Source organism: Podarcis bocagei (assembly GCF_964188305.1).
Source record: "Podarcis bocagei genome assembly, chromosome: 7".
NCBI classification, from domain to species: domain Eukaryota; kingdom Metazoa; phylum Chordata; class Lepidosauria; order Squamata; family Lacertidae; genus Podarcis; species Podarcis bocagei.
The window spans coordinates 48787731-48802674 of record NC_138132.1 but is presented as its reverse complement, the minus strand read 5'-3'; the positions used below and the strand labels follow the sequence as shown (position 1 = coordinate 48802674).

General features: G+C 47.6%; 1 protein-coding gene and 1 long non-coding RNA gene across 3 annotated transcripts in view; one reads left to right on the top strand and one right to left on the bottom strand.

The window, feature by feature from the left end:
- EDC4 (enhancer of mRNA decapping 4) overlaps window positions 1–10215 on the top strand; it is a 31067-nt gene extending 20852 nt beyond the window's left edge. For both annotated transcript variants that reach the window (XM_081203789.1, XM_081203788.1), the window contains exons 19-29: window positions 471–569; window positions 1054–1206; window positions 1900–1936; window positions 2836–3016; window positions 4335–4490; window positions 4931–5046; window positions 5294–5459; window positions 6898–7084; window positions 7505–7724; window positions 8740–8903; window positions 9373–10215. In XM_081203789.1, the coding sequence (XP_081059915.1) occupies window positions 471–569; window positions 1054–1206; window positions 1900–1936; window positions 2836–3016; window positions 4335–4490; window positions 4931–5046; window positions 5294–5459; window positions 6898–7084; window positions 7505–7724; window positions 8740–8903; window positions 9373–9565 (1672 nt within the window). In that variant the 3' untranslated portion in view covers window positions 9566–10215. The remainder of the gene's footprint in view (window positions 1–470; window positions 570–1053; window positions 1207–1899; window positions 1937–2835; window positions 3017–4334; window positions 4491–4930; window positions 5047–5293; window positions 5460–6897; window positions 7085–7504; window positions 7725–8739; window positions 8904–9372) is intronic.
- Window positions 10216–10950: 735 nt separating this feature from the next.
- LOC308592401 lies at window positions 10951–14895 on the bottom strand. The gene is made up of 2 exons (XR_014010496.1): window positions 14741–14895; window positions 10951–11172 (listed from the first exon to the last, which is right to left on the bottom strand). It is a non-coding gene; the product is annotated as an uncharacterized lncRNA (long non-coding RNA).
- Window positions 14896–14944: the final 49 nt, after the last annotated feature.

Below are 14944 nucleotides of genomic sequence, written 5' to 3'. Positions count from 1 at the left end.
CTCCTCTGAGTACTTATACAGTGGTGCCTCGCAAGACGAAATTAATCCGTTCCGCGAGTCTCTTCGTCTTGCGGTTTTTTCGTCTTGCGAAGCACGGTTATTAGTGGCTATTAGCGGCTTAGCGGCTATTAACGGCTTAGCGGCTTTAAGAAAAAGGAAACAAACTTGCAAGAACTCGCAAGACGTTTCGTCTTGCGAAGCAAGCCCATAGGGAAATTCATTTTGCGGAACGACTCAAAAAATGGAAAACTCTTTCGTCTTGCGCGTTTTTCGTCTTGCGAGGCATTCGTCTTGCGAGGTACCATTGTACAATCCTTTCTTACTATAGGTGTATATTTCTATGGAAGCTCACTTTGAAGTCTGTCTAACATAAAGGGGCATATAAGAAAGTTAGATAAATAAAATGAGGCAGAATAAATTCAGTGTGATGGAATTGTTTCCTCCTCTTCCCCGGTCTCTCCTGCCCTTAGCCCCAGGAATGAAGTGGAAGAGAAACACAAGAGCTCCTACCACAGGCACAGCTACCACCTCCTGCAGCATGACAGCCAGGATGCCAGCGCTGAACAAAGGTATTGGCACGTGCCAATCCCCCTCTCTTTTCCCCTTTGCAGTTTTCTGATGTGCTCAGTGGATGTTTCTGGGCACAGTGAATCAGTTGAATATTCACCTTGTTTTGCTCACTGAGGACACATGCTGCCCTCTGACCTTCTGCATGCAACAACTGGCTGCTCATAACTAGGATTTTGGATGTAGCAGATGCAAGCATACTGGCATGTGCAATACCTCAGGCTCCTTCTGCCTGTGACACTAGTGCCACAGGCCGGCTAATCATGATGGTACAAAGCTGGGTCTCTTAGATAAGAGCGGAGCTATCTTTGTTAAATTTTGAAACTAGAGGCAGCTTTCTTGTAGAAGTTTGTGGCAGCGTCAATTGGCGCATTACCCCAGTTCCACTTAGGTGGCTTCTGCCCCTTTTCTGTTGCTGACCGCAAGGTCTGCCTTAAGACTGCTGTGTTGGGGCAAGTACTCATCAGGACTGGCTTCCCTCTGCAGTGACCATGATGATGAAGTTGCAAGCTTGGCTTCTACGTCTGGTGGATTTAGTGCCAAAGCAGCTGCACAGCGCCTGCCTGTGAAGGACTGGAAAGCCAAAGTGTCGCCTCGAGCATCTCCAAAGCTAAAGAGGAAGGGGAAGAAAGATGATGGGTGAGCATATGCTGCTTGGAAGGTTGGGAATGACGGCAAAGTGGAGCCTCCTTATAAGGCTGGAAACGGTGGTAGGGCTTGTATTAAGTGACCAAGCCTCTGTGAACCTGTGAAGCCATAGGCTCTAGCTTTCCCCTCTTCTGCTCCTCTTCAGCCAGGAGGAGGAATAAATCAGATTCTGTGCTTCTTCCCTGATTCCTGGCTTGTCATTACATACAAACCAGGAATCAGGGTTTAAAGTAAAACCTAGTTCGCAAAACAAGCCAGCTTCATAACCCACAGATGGCTTGAAGGCGGCTTGTTTTGAAGCTGATTGGAATTAATTTTAAACCATGATCCCTGTTTTGCACGTATCAGCGAGCCCGGAACTGGTGAAATTAGAAATGAATCCTGCATTTGTTCCTCCTCTTGGTCATTAGGGAGGAGGAGATGAGCAGAAGTGTAGAAAATTTGTTCTTAAGTCTTCATTCAGCTCTCTGTACTTTTCAATTGGCGTGTGGGTGTGGGTGTGTGTAGAGATCACCACCCTGTAGCAGAGCCATTTCCAAGTCAGAAAATACACGCTTTATTTTTTTGAAGCAATCAGGACATTTGTAGCAGGCCACATTGGTATAATCCCCCTGGTTATGCATGCAGTGCTTGTGATGTGCAATTCACGCAGTCGTCGCATTAACATCTTCCCTTCATTTTCAGGGATGTGCAACAGTCCCCAAGAGCCTTTGATCAGCAGGTGAGTATTTTTATTTTAGAAATTCCATATACAGCAAAGCTTTCAGTTCTTCCTTCCCAAAAGGTGGGGTGGGGAACTTTTTCTTGTGTTAGGGATCAAAAATAGGACTCCTCTCTCTCTCCCTCCTCAACCGTCTTCCTCCTAGTCTAGCAGGCTGCAGGGAGAGGGAAAAGTCACTTTTGCCAGAGATTCCAACTCACTTCTTGCCCTGAGCTTCCCTTCCTTCTATAGCTCTGTTCATTTCAGCTCTCTTTTCTCTCTCTCTCTCTCTCTCTCTCTCTCTCTCTCTCTCTCTCTCTCTCTCTCCATGCTCCCCTCACTCCCCACATGAAATCAGGACAAGGCGTACCAGTTCCACATTCCTGCCATGGGGGATGCCCTGCATCTCTTCCTCCTATGGAATTGTACAGATTTAGGGTTCAATTTTTAAAAGGTGGAGAAGTGGGTAAATGGACACCCCCATGTCTTATGCCCCTTTTTAACATTATTATGTTCTGGTCTGACGCCTTTTGCTAAGACTCTGGCCACTGCTTTTTTATATATAGTTCACCCATCGCCAACCCTAGTGCCATCCAGATGTTTTGGGGTACACCAAGTCAAATACTGCTGTTATAGATTGTCCTCATCCATTGTCTAAATTCCTTTTGGGAATCCAAAAATGAAGGATTATGTTACCATATTCCTCCACTAGGATACTCATCTGAGCCTGGGACTTTCTGCACCTTGAGATTTGCTAAATTTGCTTTGTTGGCCTTCTCTGAAGTGGCTCCTTATCATTGGGTTGAACTCTTTATGTTGCTGCCTCCCATGTAACACAGAGAGGATCCACTGAGAGTGCTTGGAGTGCTTACCTGCCTCCTCTTCCAATGGAGTGCTTACCCTGCCTCCTCTTCCAATAGGTTGCTCCTGAGTACCAGGATGAGCTGTTGTCTCTTCTGAGGACCCAGCAGAGGGAGATTGTTGAACTGAGACAGAACCAGATGGAACTCATGCAGAGGCTCACCGACCACCTGGATGCTGTGCAGAGCTCCCTCATGGGCCACATTGAGCGAGTGGTGGATTCCCAGCAAGAGCAGGAGCGTATCCTTCCCAGAAAAGTGCCTTCTGGGCCCTTCTCTGTCATGGGTTTGTCCCATTCAAAGCTGAGCGCTTATGAGGACTGTGCCCAGTTTCTGTTGGAATCCCTGATCCTTTTTTAAAACCACATGTTTAAATATAGCTGACTGCCTTCTGGAGTGAAGGGAAATGTCCATTAAATTTTATTGTGTTTAGTTTAGCCATTACTCTGTCCCAGAGTGGGGAACCCCATTCCCAAGCCACGCCTCTCATCAGTTCTACTCCATGCTTTTGAATGCTTTTGCTTAGCTGGAATAAAGACACTGGCCTCCTGCTTCTCTGGCTGAACAGCGGAGAAATTGGGGGCAGGGGATGTGTGTGTGTAAAACCTCTTAACTTTTGCAAGGCTGGAATGTTGCCTGCTGTCCAAAGGCAGGAGTTGTATCCATTGCTCCACCCACTTTTTCTCTCTCTGGCCACACCCACCACCAACATTTGGCCCCCAGCAGATGGCTGCCAAGGAAATGTGGCCCTTGGGCTGACAAGGCTTCCCCGCCCCTGAAATAAAAAGAGTCCATATTTGTCCATAGAATTTATTCCATAGTTTCCTCTCTTCCTTCAGTGGCGGAGGTTATCCAGGAATGGTTATTTCTGCCTTCTCTCTCTTTGTAGGTAAGGCTAAACAACTGCCTTAGTGCTTGGGTCCCCTTCCGTGAGAAGAGCCCCTTAAGTTCCAGTCCTGAAAGAAAAGGCGTGAAATACCACTTGTAGAAAATAAAACTAAATATATACTGTTAACCTTCATTATAAAAAGTTTTTTTAATGAAAAACATTCAGGTCCAGCTTGCTATAAGCTTCTGGTTGGCCACTGTGAGAGCAGGAAGCTGGACTTAGTTGGGCTTTTGGCTTGATCCAGCAGAGCTCTTCTTATGTTCTTACATTTGTATCCTGCTTTTCTTCCAAGCACTCTTCTATTTTTTTCCTTGCAAAAGTCCTGTGAAGTAGGGTTTATACTCCAAAGGCAATATATGCAGATAGGTGTATATAAAAACATTTTTTTCATTTATTTTTTGCCGGTGTTGGTGGCAGCAGTGCTGGTAAGATATGAGGAATGAGGATCCCACCTGATGGTTTGGGAGGAAGCTGCCCCATGCTAGGTCAGGCTGTTGATCATCTAGCTCAGCAGCGGCTGTCCACAGAGTTGAGGGCCGAGGCCTCTCCCAGCACCTACTGCATCTTCCTTTGTAGCCGGAGGTGGCAGAGACCATTCGTATGCCATGCATGTCCCCTAGCACAGAGCCATGGTCTCTCCCTTTGCTTTCCTTAACTCCTGCGGTTTCAGAGCGGAGGCTGGACCAGGCCTTAGCTGAGGGACAGCAGCGCAGTGGACAACTGCAGGAGCATCTGTCCCAGCAGCTTTCCCAGTCCCTCTCCACGGCTGCCTGCAACCGGCTGGAAAGGACCATCCGCGAGGAGATGAAAAAGACGGTGCCCCCGTGTAAGCCCCGCATATTGGATTCTGATCAGTTTGCAAAACAACTAAGGAGGTGCTTCTTTGGAAGTAGAGCAGCCTTCTCCTTCCTGCCTCCCCTCCATGCTTTAGACTACAACTCCCATCGGTGCTGGCTGGGAGTGTTGGTCCATCTATAGGGCACCAAGCTGACAAAGGCGGCAGTAAGCGGTTATCCTGTGGTGCTCAGTGAAGATCTGGGTTCCCAGGATTTGCTGAGAGCAGAGCCCAAGAGTTTTCTCTGCTACAGATAAGCGACCCAGTTTCTTTCTCCCTGGAGAGTTAACAAAGCAGGAAGGGTTGATGCCATTGTTTCAAGGGATGGTCCATGCATGGACCTCTCCCCAGGTCCTCATATATTTCTTCATTTATTTAAGAGGGATAAAATGGGGGCATGACTTTTGTTTTGCTGTCTCTCTGCTAACAAGGTGTTTCCAAGACTTTGGATCCCATCACTGGGCAGCTGAATAACACCATTGCCACCAAGCTTACAGCCATTGAGGGGACACTGAAGGAGAACGTCACCAAACTGGTGAAATCAAAGGTAATGGGTGGGGTTGGCTGCTGGGAGCAGATCCCTGCCAGTTTGACAGGGAGGGAAGGTGGTTTGTGGTGCTGGGGTAGCGAGTTCTGGTCAGGCTGCCCATTTAGCTGCAACACTGCTGCCTCCTAGCGCCTTTTCAAGGTGTTGATGTGCTAGGCCAGACATCGGCTCATATTTTTGATGGCTGTGACACCTTTTTAGACCAGAAACCTCAGTAAACGGAGCTATGATTGTGTTTTGATTGCAGAACCTTACAGATGCCATTTCCCGGGCGGCTGCCGATGCCTTGCAGGGCCCCATGCAGTCGGCATACAGGGAGGCGTTCCAGAGTGTGGTGCTTCCTGCTTTTGAGAAGAGCTGTCAATCAATGTTCCAGCAGATCAATGACACCTTCAAACAAGGCACACAAGAATGTATGCCCCACTCTCTGCTCCTCTCCTTTTCAGCTTTGTATACTGTCAGCCGTGGGAAACACTAGTTTACAGAACTGTGGGGCAAAAAAGAGGCTCCAGAAAGCAGGAATGCCCTTTTGAAAAGCCATCATCATATCCAGTAGCCTTGATAGGCTTCTCTTTCATGAGTCTGAGGGGTGTGTTTCTTAAGGCTATCAGCCACTATGGTTAAATGGAACATCTCACGCTAGGAGGCTACCAGAAGGCTATGTAGAAAGACTCATACCTCCTTCTCCAGCATGTCGGCTTCCTTGAAGCAGCTAAGTAGTGTGGGAACAGAATTCTGGGCTATGTAGACTTATAGTCCAGTGATGGCTGCTAGCTGGGACTGCTCTTAAGGTGATAAAGCTGCAACACCTTTTGTCAAGCTCAGGCCTCAGCAGCTGGTGCAGAACACAGGAGTGGCACATTGCTCCAGTCCTACAGACTATTTTCCTGTTGATTTTAGGGTACAATTCATGGTTCAGAGTTCGACTGATGAAGCCCCTCCTTGACTTGAATAGCAGTATATTTTGGAACCTGCTGGCTCCAAGAGATCCCTTCTCGTTCTCCTAAACTACAAGTGCCTTCTTAGCAGTACTTTTTAAGACAAAAAGGGTGAACCAGGAGGCATTCTCAGTAGTTGCTTCAAGACACTAGTGCCCTCTCCATTTGAAAAATATGCCTGAGCATCCCTTGAGAAGGTCTTCCTCTTCAGATCAGCTTTTAGGAGTCAGGGCTTAGCTGGTAGGTCAGGATACCTAATACTTGTTAAATCTTTAAGGTTCTTGAATGGGGTTCAAATGGAATTGTTAGTGAGATGCTTTCTCCTTTCTTACTGCCCAGAACCTTTGAGAATGGGGCAATGCTCCTGGTAAACAGGCTTATGGTTGCCATTGGATAAACACAACCAGCAGTTTAGGCAATGGCCCAAATCCCTCTCGAGCATTTTCACATTGTGCATTCAGAAAACCCCTGTTCCTCAGCAGAAATAAAAAAGGTGCCTTTGATCAGGGGTGGGAACCTGCATCCCTTCAGATGTTACTGAACTATAACTCCCATCATTTCCTGCCTGCATGGCCCAATGGCCAGGGATGATGATGATTTTATTATTTATACCCCACCCATCCGGCTGGGTTTCTGCAGCCACTCTGGGCAGCTTCCAGCACATATAAAAACATAATGATGGGGTTCATAGTCCAGCAACACCCAGAGGGCCACAGGTGAGGCCCACCCCTGCATTAGACAAAACTCCCGTGTGTTTTTTCGTGCCTTGCTGCAGAGTTTACAGTATGAAGGCTTTGGGAACATGAAGGGGAGTTGGATTTGAGGGTGATGTGGGAGAGAGGCCAGAGGCCGTGGGAATGGACTCCAATGGTAGCCAGCTGGCTTTTGAGTAATTGTAAATCTTCTCTTGTAGATATTCAGCAGCTGGAGACCCACATGAAGAGTAAGAAAGCGCGAGAGCAGGATGCCCGGGACTCTGTTGTGAGCCAGCTCCGGCAGCTGGTCAACAACTTCCAGAGCACAACTGATCAGCTGGCAGCCACCATTACGGCCAGCATGCACTCCGAGGTGCAGCATCAGCTTCACGTCATCGTGGGCAAGTGAGTGGCAGAGCAGATGGGGGCATCTCCCATAGAAGGAAGGGCAAAACAGAGAGTCTTGCACCAGATTAATAGCAGTGGGTCTGAGATCTGCATGAAACTGACTCATCTGATCCTTCACATATGAGAAAACAGGGCACACACACCCTTTGAAATTCCCCTGCCCTGCCACACTGGTCATAAGCAGTGCAGTTTTCTACCAGCTGGGCAATATCAGTATTGGAAGCTTCCCTACGTCCAGGGTCTTCTCTGCTCTGTCTTGGGAATGGGCACAATGTTCAGAGAACGAAATGGGAACGTTATCTGGAATTATGTACAACCAGTCTCTTGCTCCTGCAATCTTCCCACTTCTGTCCCCCCACCGCTGCCCCCCTGGATCTACACAGCCCCTCCAAGTTCCCTTTTTTCTCTTCTCTCCAGCATGCAGGAGTCCATCCTGGCCCAAGTCCAGCGGGTGATCAAAGGGGAGGTGAGCATGGCCATGAAGGAGCAGCAGGCTGCTGTCACCTCCAGCATCATGCAGGCCATGCGCTCTGCTGCAGGCACTCCGATCCCTGCCACTCACCTCGACTTCCAGTCCCAGCAGGCTCACGTGTTACAGCTGTTGCAGCAGGGGCACCTGAATCAAGCCTTCCAGCAGGTACGCATCTCTCCAACCATAGAGGCAACACACTGGCCACGCAACTGCTCTCTGAAGGACCCAGATGGCCACATCCTCAAGGAAGCAGGCACAAAGCTCAGTAGAGAGAGAACCGTGAGGTTTTTAAAGAGAAGAAACCCAGGTGTTACTGGACTCCAACTCCCATCAGCCTCGACCAGATAGTCAATGGGCTGGGATGCTGGGAGTTGTAGTCCCAACAGCTTCTGATGGGTCACAGGTTCCCCATCCTTTTTGGAGGCATCTTTCTGGGAGTCACGAAGGGGCAGCTGGTGGTCTGCCTTAGAACCAGCAGGGGGCGCCCAGAGCAGCTGTCTTATAGTTCAAAGTGTATCATTTAAGCGTGACTGCGTAGCCCTGCTGGTGCATATATAACCAATCTATATGTTGTGTGTTCAAGGCAGTTTAGCATGGATTAACTTTTGCTGTCTCTTTCATACTTCCACTCAAGTTTGAGGAAAGGGTTGTTTTCCATCAGTGTTTTTAAGTCTGTGAGGGTTATAAGATAGGGTATGGTGTGGAGAAAGTGGATAGAGATATTTTTTATTCTTCTCTCATTATAGTAGAACTTGGGATCTCCCAGTGAAACTGACTGGCAGTATTCAGACGGATTGCTGTGTTAATCCGTTGCAACAAATACAGCAGAGGCTTGTGGCACCTTTTTAGAGACCTAACACATTTATGACGCCATATGTTTTAGTGGACCAGACTCCACTTCATCAGTTGCACAAAGTGTAATCCTAAATTGGCCGCTATATATACATGCACACAGTTGGATGGTGGTATGTGTGCCAACAGCAATAGCAGGCTATTTAACATCAGTCACTCATTTGTTTGTGTCCTGCTTTTCCACAAGATGCTATCCAAAGCAGCTTTCAGCAATGTATGAACAAAACGGCCAAGAGTACTGTGTTATTGTGCTCAAAGCCGTATTCAGCCATATTGAGCTTCTCTAGAAATGTAGATTTCTAACCAGGGCACTCTCTTCTCTCTACAGGCTCTCACTGCAGCAGATTTGAACCTAGTCCTCTACGTCTGTGAGACAGTTGACCCTCAGCAAGTGTTTGGGCAGCATCCTTGCCCCCTGTCCCAGCCTGTCCTCTTGTCTCTCATTCAGCAGCTCTCCTCAGATTTGGGAGCTCGGACAGAACTGAAACTGAAGTGAGTATCGCCCAGTGGTGCCTAACAGTAGATGCATCCTTTCCTTCCACAGGGAAGTGGCAAGTGCTTCCTACACCAGGGCCCTGTATGTTCCGCCCTTTAAAATGCAGACAAAATTCCTGCATCTGGGAAAAACTTGCGTTATTTATCTTACTTTGTACAAGTCTGCTTTTGCTGGCCATGGAAGGATGCCTTGCGGGACACTAAAGGCCCAGCTGCACCTGCTAGACATCTTATTCAGCTATTTCTTATTTCTGAGTTTAACAGATGTTGTACACATACCTTCAAGTGCATCTTTGCATCCATAAGGTCTGGAAACTTGCTTTCTTCGCACATAAAACTGAGAAACTCGGGGAGCTCAATTCTGCCCATTCCCTATACATTCATGGAATGTCATTGTATACACATGCCTGCAGTTTTGCATTCAGGATCACAACTGTGCTGTGCTCTCTCTCTCTCTCCTTTGCAGTTACCTGGAGGAGGCAGTGATGCATCTAGACCACAGCGACCCCATCACCCGCGACCACATGGGCTCTGTGATGAACCAAGTGCGGCAGAAGCTCTTCCAGTTCCTGCAGGCAGAGCCTCACAACAGCCTGAGCAAGCCGGCCCGCCGACTCATGATCATGCTTCAAGGCCTGGCCACACCCAGCATGTCCTAACAAGGCTCGAGCAGCCTCTCCACAAGGGCGTCCATCATTGCTAACCAAATGTGGCTTTTTCTTTTCTTTTTCTAATGCTCTTGCTGGGAAAATACGTCCGCGCTACAGATGTGTGGGATGGATAGAAGGGTCTGAGCCCCAGCTGTGTTAGCCCCGTATAATCCAGTTCTTTTCTGTGTGAGCAGACCATGGCCCTACCCACCACCTGCCTCTCTTTGTACTGTACAAGTTAGATGCGCAGACACTAATCCCATCTTCCTCCTATTTTCTAGCTTGGAGCCCCTCCCCAAGAATTTGAGGGGTTTGGCAGAGCTTGGCAAGCCTTGCCCTTTTGTTTCAGGAGTACCCTGCCAAGGTAGTCGGAGGTCAAAGGTGCCAGCGGGTTGTGAGTCACAGCAGCCATAGTGAAGTATTGCCTCCACCTGCGCTGCTTGTGGGTGAGGGATGAAAAGTTCATGAAGCCCACCCGTCCTGGGAAGCAGCGTTGGTTCTTTGTGTGGTGGAGCATGTTCATGAGTTAGAGAACTCCTTTCATCATTATTATTATTTTGCTTTTACACCACTTTTTTCCTTTTTATCTAGACTCTTAATCTTTCATTTTTGAATAATGTTTAACAAGTTCAATAAATGACTTTTTTGGAGGAAAAAAACCTGCTTCTGTTTCGTTCTGGGCCTGGTGGAGGAGCTCACTCTCTTAGTCAGCACTGGTCACAGTGCAACTGATGGGTAAGAAACTTTGAGGCCACTGACTCGATATGGCCTACAGCACTCCTCCTCCCCCTCACCCCTGCATGCTGCAATTAGGCCTGAAAGCAGCCTTTGAGCCAATAGGAAGCTGTTTTCAAGCCTAATTGCTTTGGGAAGGAACCTTGCGGGGTTGCCTTTAGGTAGGTAAGGGTTAACCCTCTCTGTGTGCTGTGCCTCTGCCAAAATCCTCCCCAAGTAGTCTTGGAAAATAAATTTTATTGTCCGAGAGGCTGTTCTCAAATCCAGGGTGGGGACTTGAAGCCTAATTGCCTCTCCTTAGGGGATAGTCTCCAAGTTTGATCGTTGCTACTGGGTGTGAGTGTGCATGTGTAAAAAAGAATTAGTGGGGCATTGATATGTATGAACAAATGTACTTATTGGCAAGCAGCCCCTGGAAGGTTAGCTTTGAAGAAATGTGACCCTTTGGCTGAGAGATTTAATCCCCACCATCACCCATCCTCAGGGAGGATTCTGACTCCCTTGTTATGCCTGAAGCTGCCAAACCAGAGTAAATTGGAAAGGCTTTTTTTTTTTAGCAAGACTGCTTGTTGAAGGGGCATTTCCTCCCCCTCTCCCAGTTATCACAGCCAGAGGGCCCGTCTCCATGAACCCTGTTGAATGTACAAGTCATTCAAAGAGAAGCTTCATCATGCCATGTTTATTTAGTCACAGCCTTAGCTATTCCTGTTGCCTCTTCCTCATGGCATCCCTCATTACATTGCTATCAGTCCCACGGTGGGGAGCCTCTGTGACATCTGACATGCATTTTCCTGGAGTAAACCTTCAGCAGTCTTCTTACCCCAGCCCTCCTTTTAAATCCGTCTCTATCCTTGTCGGTGTTGTTCTTTACGGACACAAACCTGATACAAAAAATCACAGCTAGAATGTAATGTACACTTTTGCCGACACTGGAACATCAAGCAGGATACTGATGGCCCAGACTGAGAGGGGATGCTCAGTGTCAATGGCTGAAATTTAATTAATTCAACTGCACCCCCAAAATTAAACAACTGCAGGTCACCAGCTGTTGGCTCCTTCCTCAGTATTTCATTAGTTCAATGCATCTCCCCCTTTTTGTGACTCTCTAGAGCCCCCAGTTGCTCCCAACCCAAGAAGCAAGAAAGCCATTTAACAGGCTTTATAGCTGTGACAAACCAATGAGATTATTCCTGTTGCCAGGGCATCAAGCTTTTTGTGGGCTAAGGCAGATGTTGCAGCATCCAACATCCCTGGGATACATTTTTTTTTAATCACAAGTAGAACAAGAAAGCTGCTGTGGAGAGGGTTTTTCTTTCACCAGAACACATGGTGCTGTTTGAACGCTGGAGCGTGCTTTTTTCCTTGTTCTTCCTCCCACTGTCTAAAATGTGCTTGGGACCACTTTGCAAGTCTGCTTTTCCACCTGCGCACATGCAGTGTACTCTGAAGCAATACTTGCTATGAGTTTCTTATGGTTTCCTCTGCAACCTGGGAAAACCTAGAAGTCATCATATAAACCCAATAGATCAGTAATTCCAAAGTTCAAAACAAACTCTTGGGAGCTGTTGATGTAGATGATGCATGTTTACATACACAATAAAATTCCACTATACATCCTGAAAGTTAAGCCAATCCTTGTAAAGCCTTAAGATAGTATGTAATCTCATATATAGGATTATTCCATTTGTTTTTATACCAGAGCATCACATCTGACTCCTGTAACATTTTCCATTTTTGTACAATAGATAAATGCACAGCAACTAGTAAAAATTTACAAGTTATTTACATGCATGTGTATATGTTTAATTTATTAGATTTATATATTATATCTAAAAGATCACACAGAATAAAAGCACAAATAAATAGTTAAAACCTAAACAACAAAGCAATAACCGCCTCCCACGAACACATTTAAAGGTTGTAGAATACTAATCAGTCAGCAGTGTCAAACAAGATTTCATATTATTGAGATCTGAACTGGGGGTCCTATATCATCTATGTTAAATATTTAGGTTTTCCTAATATTTGCCAATATAGATATTACTGGCTTCTCCAACCCAATTTCCCCCCTCTAATCTAGCTTTCAAATTTGTCTACGAAATAGTTTCCAATCCTGTCCTTGGGCCCAAAATAACATTAAATAATTCTGCATAAAGTTCAGCAGCCAATCCTTTCCCGGAATAAACCCTATTCAATATAATACCCTCTGAACTTGTGTAAGAAGCCAGGGAGTCTGGGCACGGATCTGAGGGTTTGACAACAAATGAGATACTTGACGTAAATGCAACCCACCCATGCCCAGGTCTCCAGTCTTCACAAGGAGTTGTTCCTGAGTAACAGGCTTGGGGTTTTTTTTATATAAAAATCCCTCATTGTAAAAGACCATTTAACCTCCCATTTCAATACCACTTCCATTACATTTATGACTCATTCCTAAAACATCTTGAAGTGATTTAACAAAACAATTGTGTGTGCGTGTTTGTGTGTGTGAAGAGGCTGGAGCCAGATAGCAGTTGGGAATGAGGGCTTTAGGGATTAAAGTATATTCTGAAGGGAAATATCCCTTTCCCAGCTGGCTTCTGTGCCAGGGCTGGGGAGTGGGGAAGGGCTGAGATGCCTGCCTCTCAGAGGCTGGCCGGCTTGCTCAGATCTGATAGCAAGTGGGGTGCAGGCTAGCAAAGAAGGGCAATCCTCTCATGCATCCGTCTTCCTTATTGAGACAAGCCCCATCAACCGCAAGCTGCCCTCTTCCAGCCCACACCTGCCTGCCTGCCTGCCTGCTCACTTGCATCCTCCGGTCCATGGGGCGGCACTCACGGTCAGCTTCCTCTCCCTCAATCTCAGTGTTGCCATTGGATAAGACAGTAGGGAAACAGGTGTAGACAAAACTAGGATGAGTTGGCTCTGCCTAAGAACAAGGAAGAGTCTGCTGGACCAGGCCAATGGCCCATCTAGTCCAGCATCCTGTTCACACAGTGGTTGAATAGTTGCCTCTGGGAACCAAGCAAGCAGGATTTGAACCCAAGAGCACTCTACCCTCCTGTGGTTTCAAGCAACTGGTATTCAGAAGCATTGGTGCAGCTGCAGCTACAGTGGTGCCTCGCAAGATGAAAAGAATTCGTTCCGCGAGTCTTTTCGTCTTGCGAAGCACGGTCCGTCGCAACTGCGCCTCTTCAAGCGGCTTTAAGAAAAAAGCGCAAGATGTTTTCGTCTTGCGAAGCAAGCCGATAGGGAAATTCGTCTAGCGAAGCAACGCAAAAACGGAAAACCCTTTCGTCTAGCGAGTTTTTCGTCTTGCGAGGCATTCGTCTTGCGGGGCACCACTGTATTCCAACTCTATACTATCCCTTTAGATGTGAGGTGACCAGCACTGTATACTGTATTCCAAATGTTGTTGCACCATAGATTCATATAATGGCATCAGTTTTATTTCCTAAGGATGCCTAGTATGAAATCTGCATTTTTCATGACTGCCACAAGCTGGGGCAACATCTTCATTGAGCTATTTACTATGACCTCAAGGTCTCACTTGTGGTCTTTGGACTAGGAGTGGACACGTGGGCACATTTTTGCACAGATCATGTGGCTCTGGTTGTCATTGGCTCTGGTTTCACATACTGTTTAGGCCAAGTTCAAGTAACTTATTGCACTAGCGGGAGCCAGCACAGTGATTCCTGCTAGAGCAATGGGAATTCCCTCTCTCCTCCCCCAAGTTCCCTCCCAACTATATCCTGCTCTGGAGGGTTGGGAGGATACCCAAAAATAGATTTGGGGGGCACGCTGGGGTGGGGGTGGGGAAAGAGGTTCCAATCTGCACGGAAACTCCTTGTGCTGATGGAACTCCATGGCCTTAGCGCTACATTGAAGGCAACCTATTGTCTCCCTGCCTTCCTCTGCACTTGTCAGTCCCCCTGCCTAAATCCGACTAACCCTACTGTGTAGGGTGGCTGCCTAGGCAACTAATTGTTAGCTATTTTATTTGTTATTAATATTGTAACCAACTAAGTTCTACTCAGAGGAATACATTGAAGTTAATAGACACGACTAATTCAGACCTATTAATTTCATGGCCAAGAAGGGGAGAGGTGCTTGCAGGGTTTTCTGCTCCAAGTGTTAAAATAAGTTGGCTGGATCTGGCCGTGATTTTGGTGGCGCTAGGTCGTCGGGCTATTTGCTGCTCCCTGATCTAAGCAACGCCAGCGCTCTAGTTGTTGTCGTTGCCGCCGCCGCCGCCTCCTCCTCCTCTTTCTCCCCTCCATCTGCGGCCAGCCGCTTCGAGGGTTGAGGAAAGAGCAACTTTTTACAAGCTTGCCGCCCGGGCAGCCACCGCACTGCGGATCCGGCGGGGCTAGAGACGTTAAGACGAGGCAAGAGAGAGAGAGAGAGAGAGAGAGAGAGAGAGAGAGAGAGAGAGAGAGAGAGAGAGAGAGAGAGAGAAAAGTTCCTTACGAGCTGCAGTGCAGGACGACGACCCCAGGAACTTGCACGGATCCTGTGCCTTTTGAGAATAGTTTGCTCCAGGTCTCCGCGAGCGCGGCAGCAGACCAACAGGGCGCTGGGCAAAAGGCGGGTGCGCGGAGCAGTTCCACCCCGGCCCGCTCCTAGAGGCCGCGAGGCGAAGCTCCGCGGGCCGGATCCGAGGGGCGGGGCGCG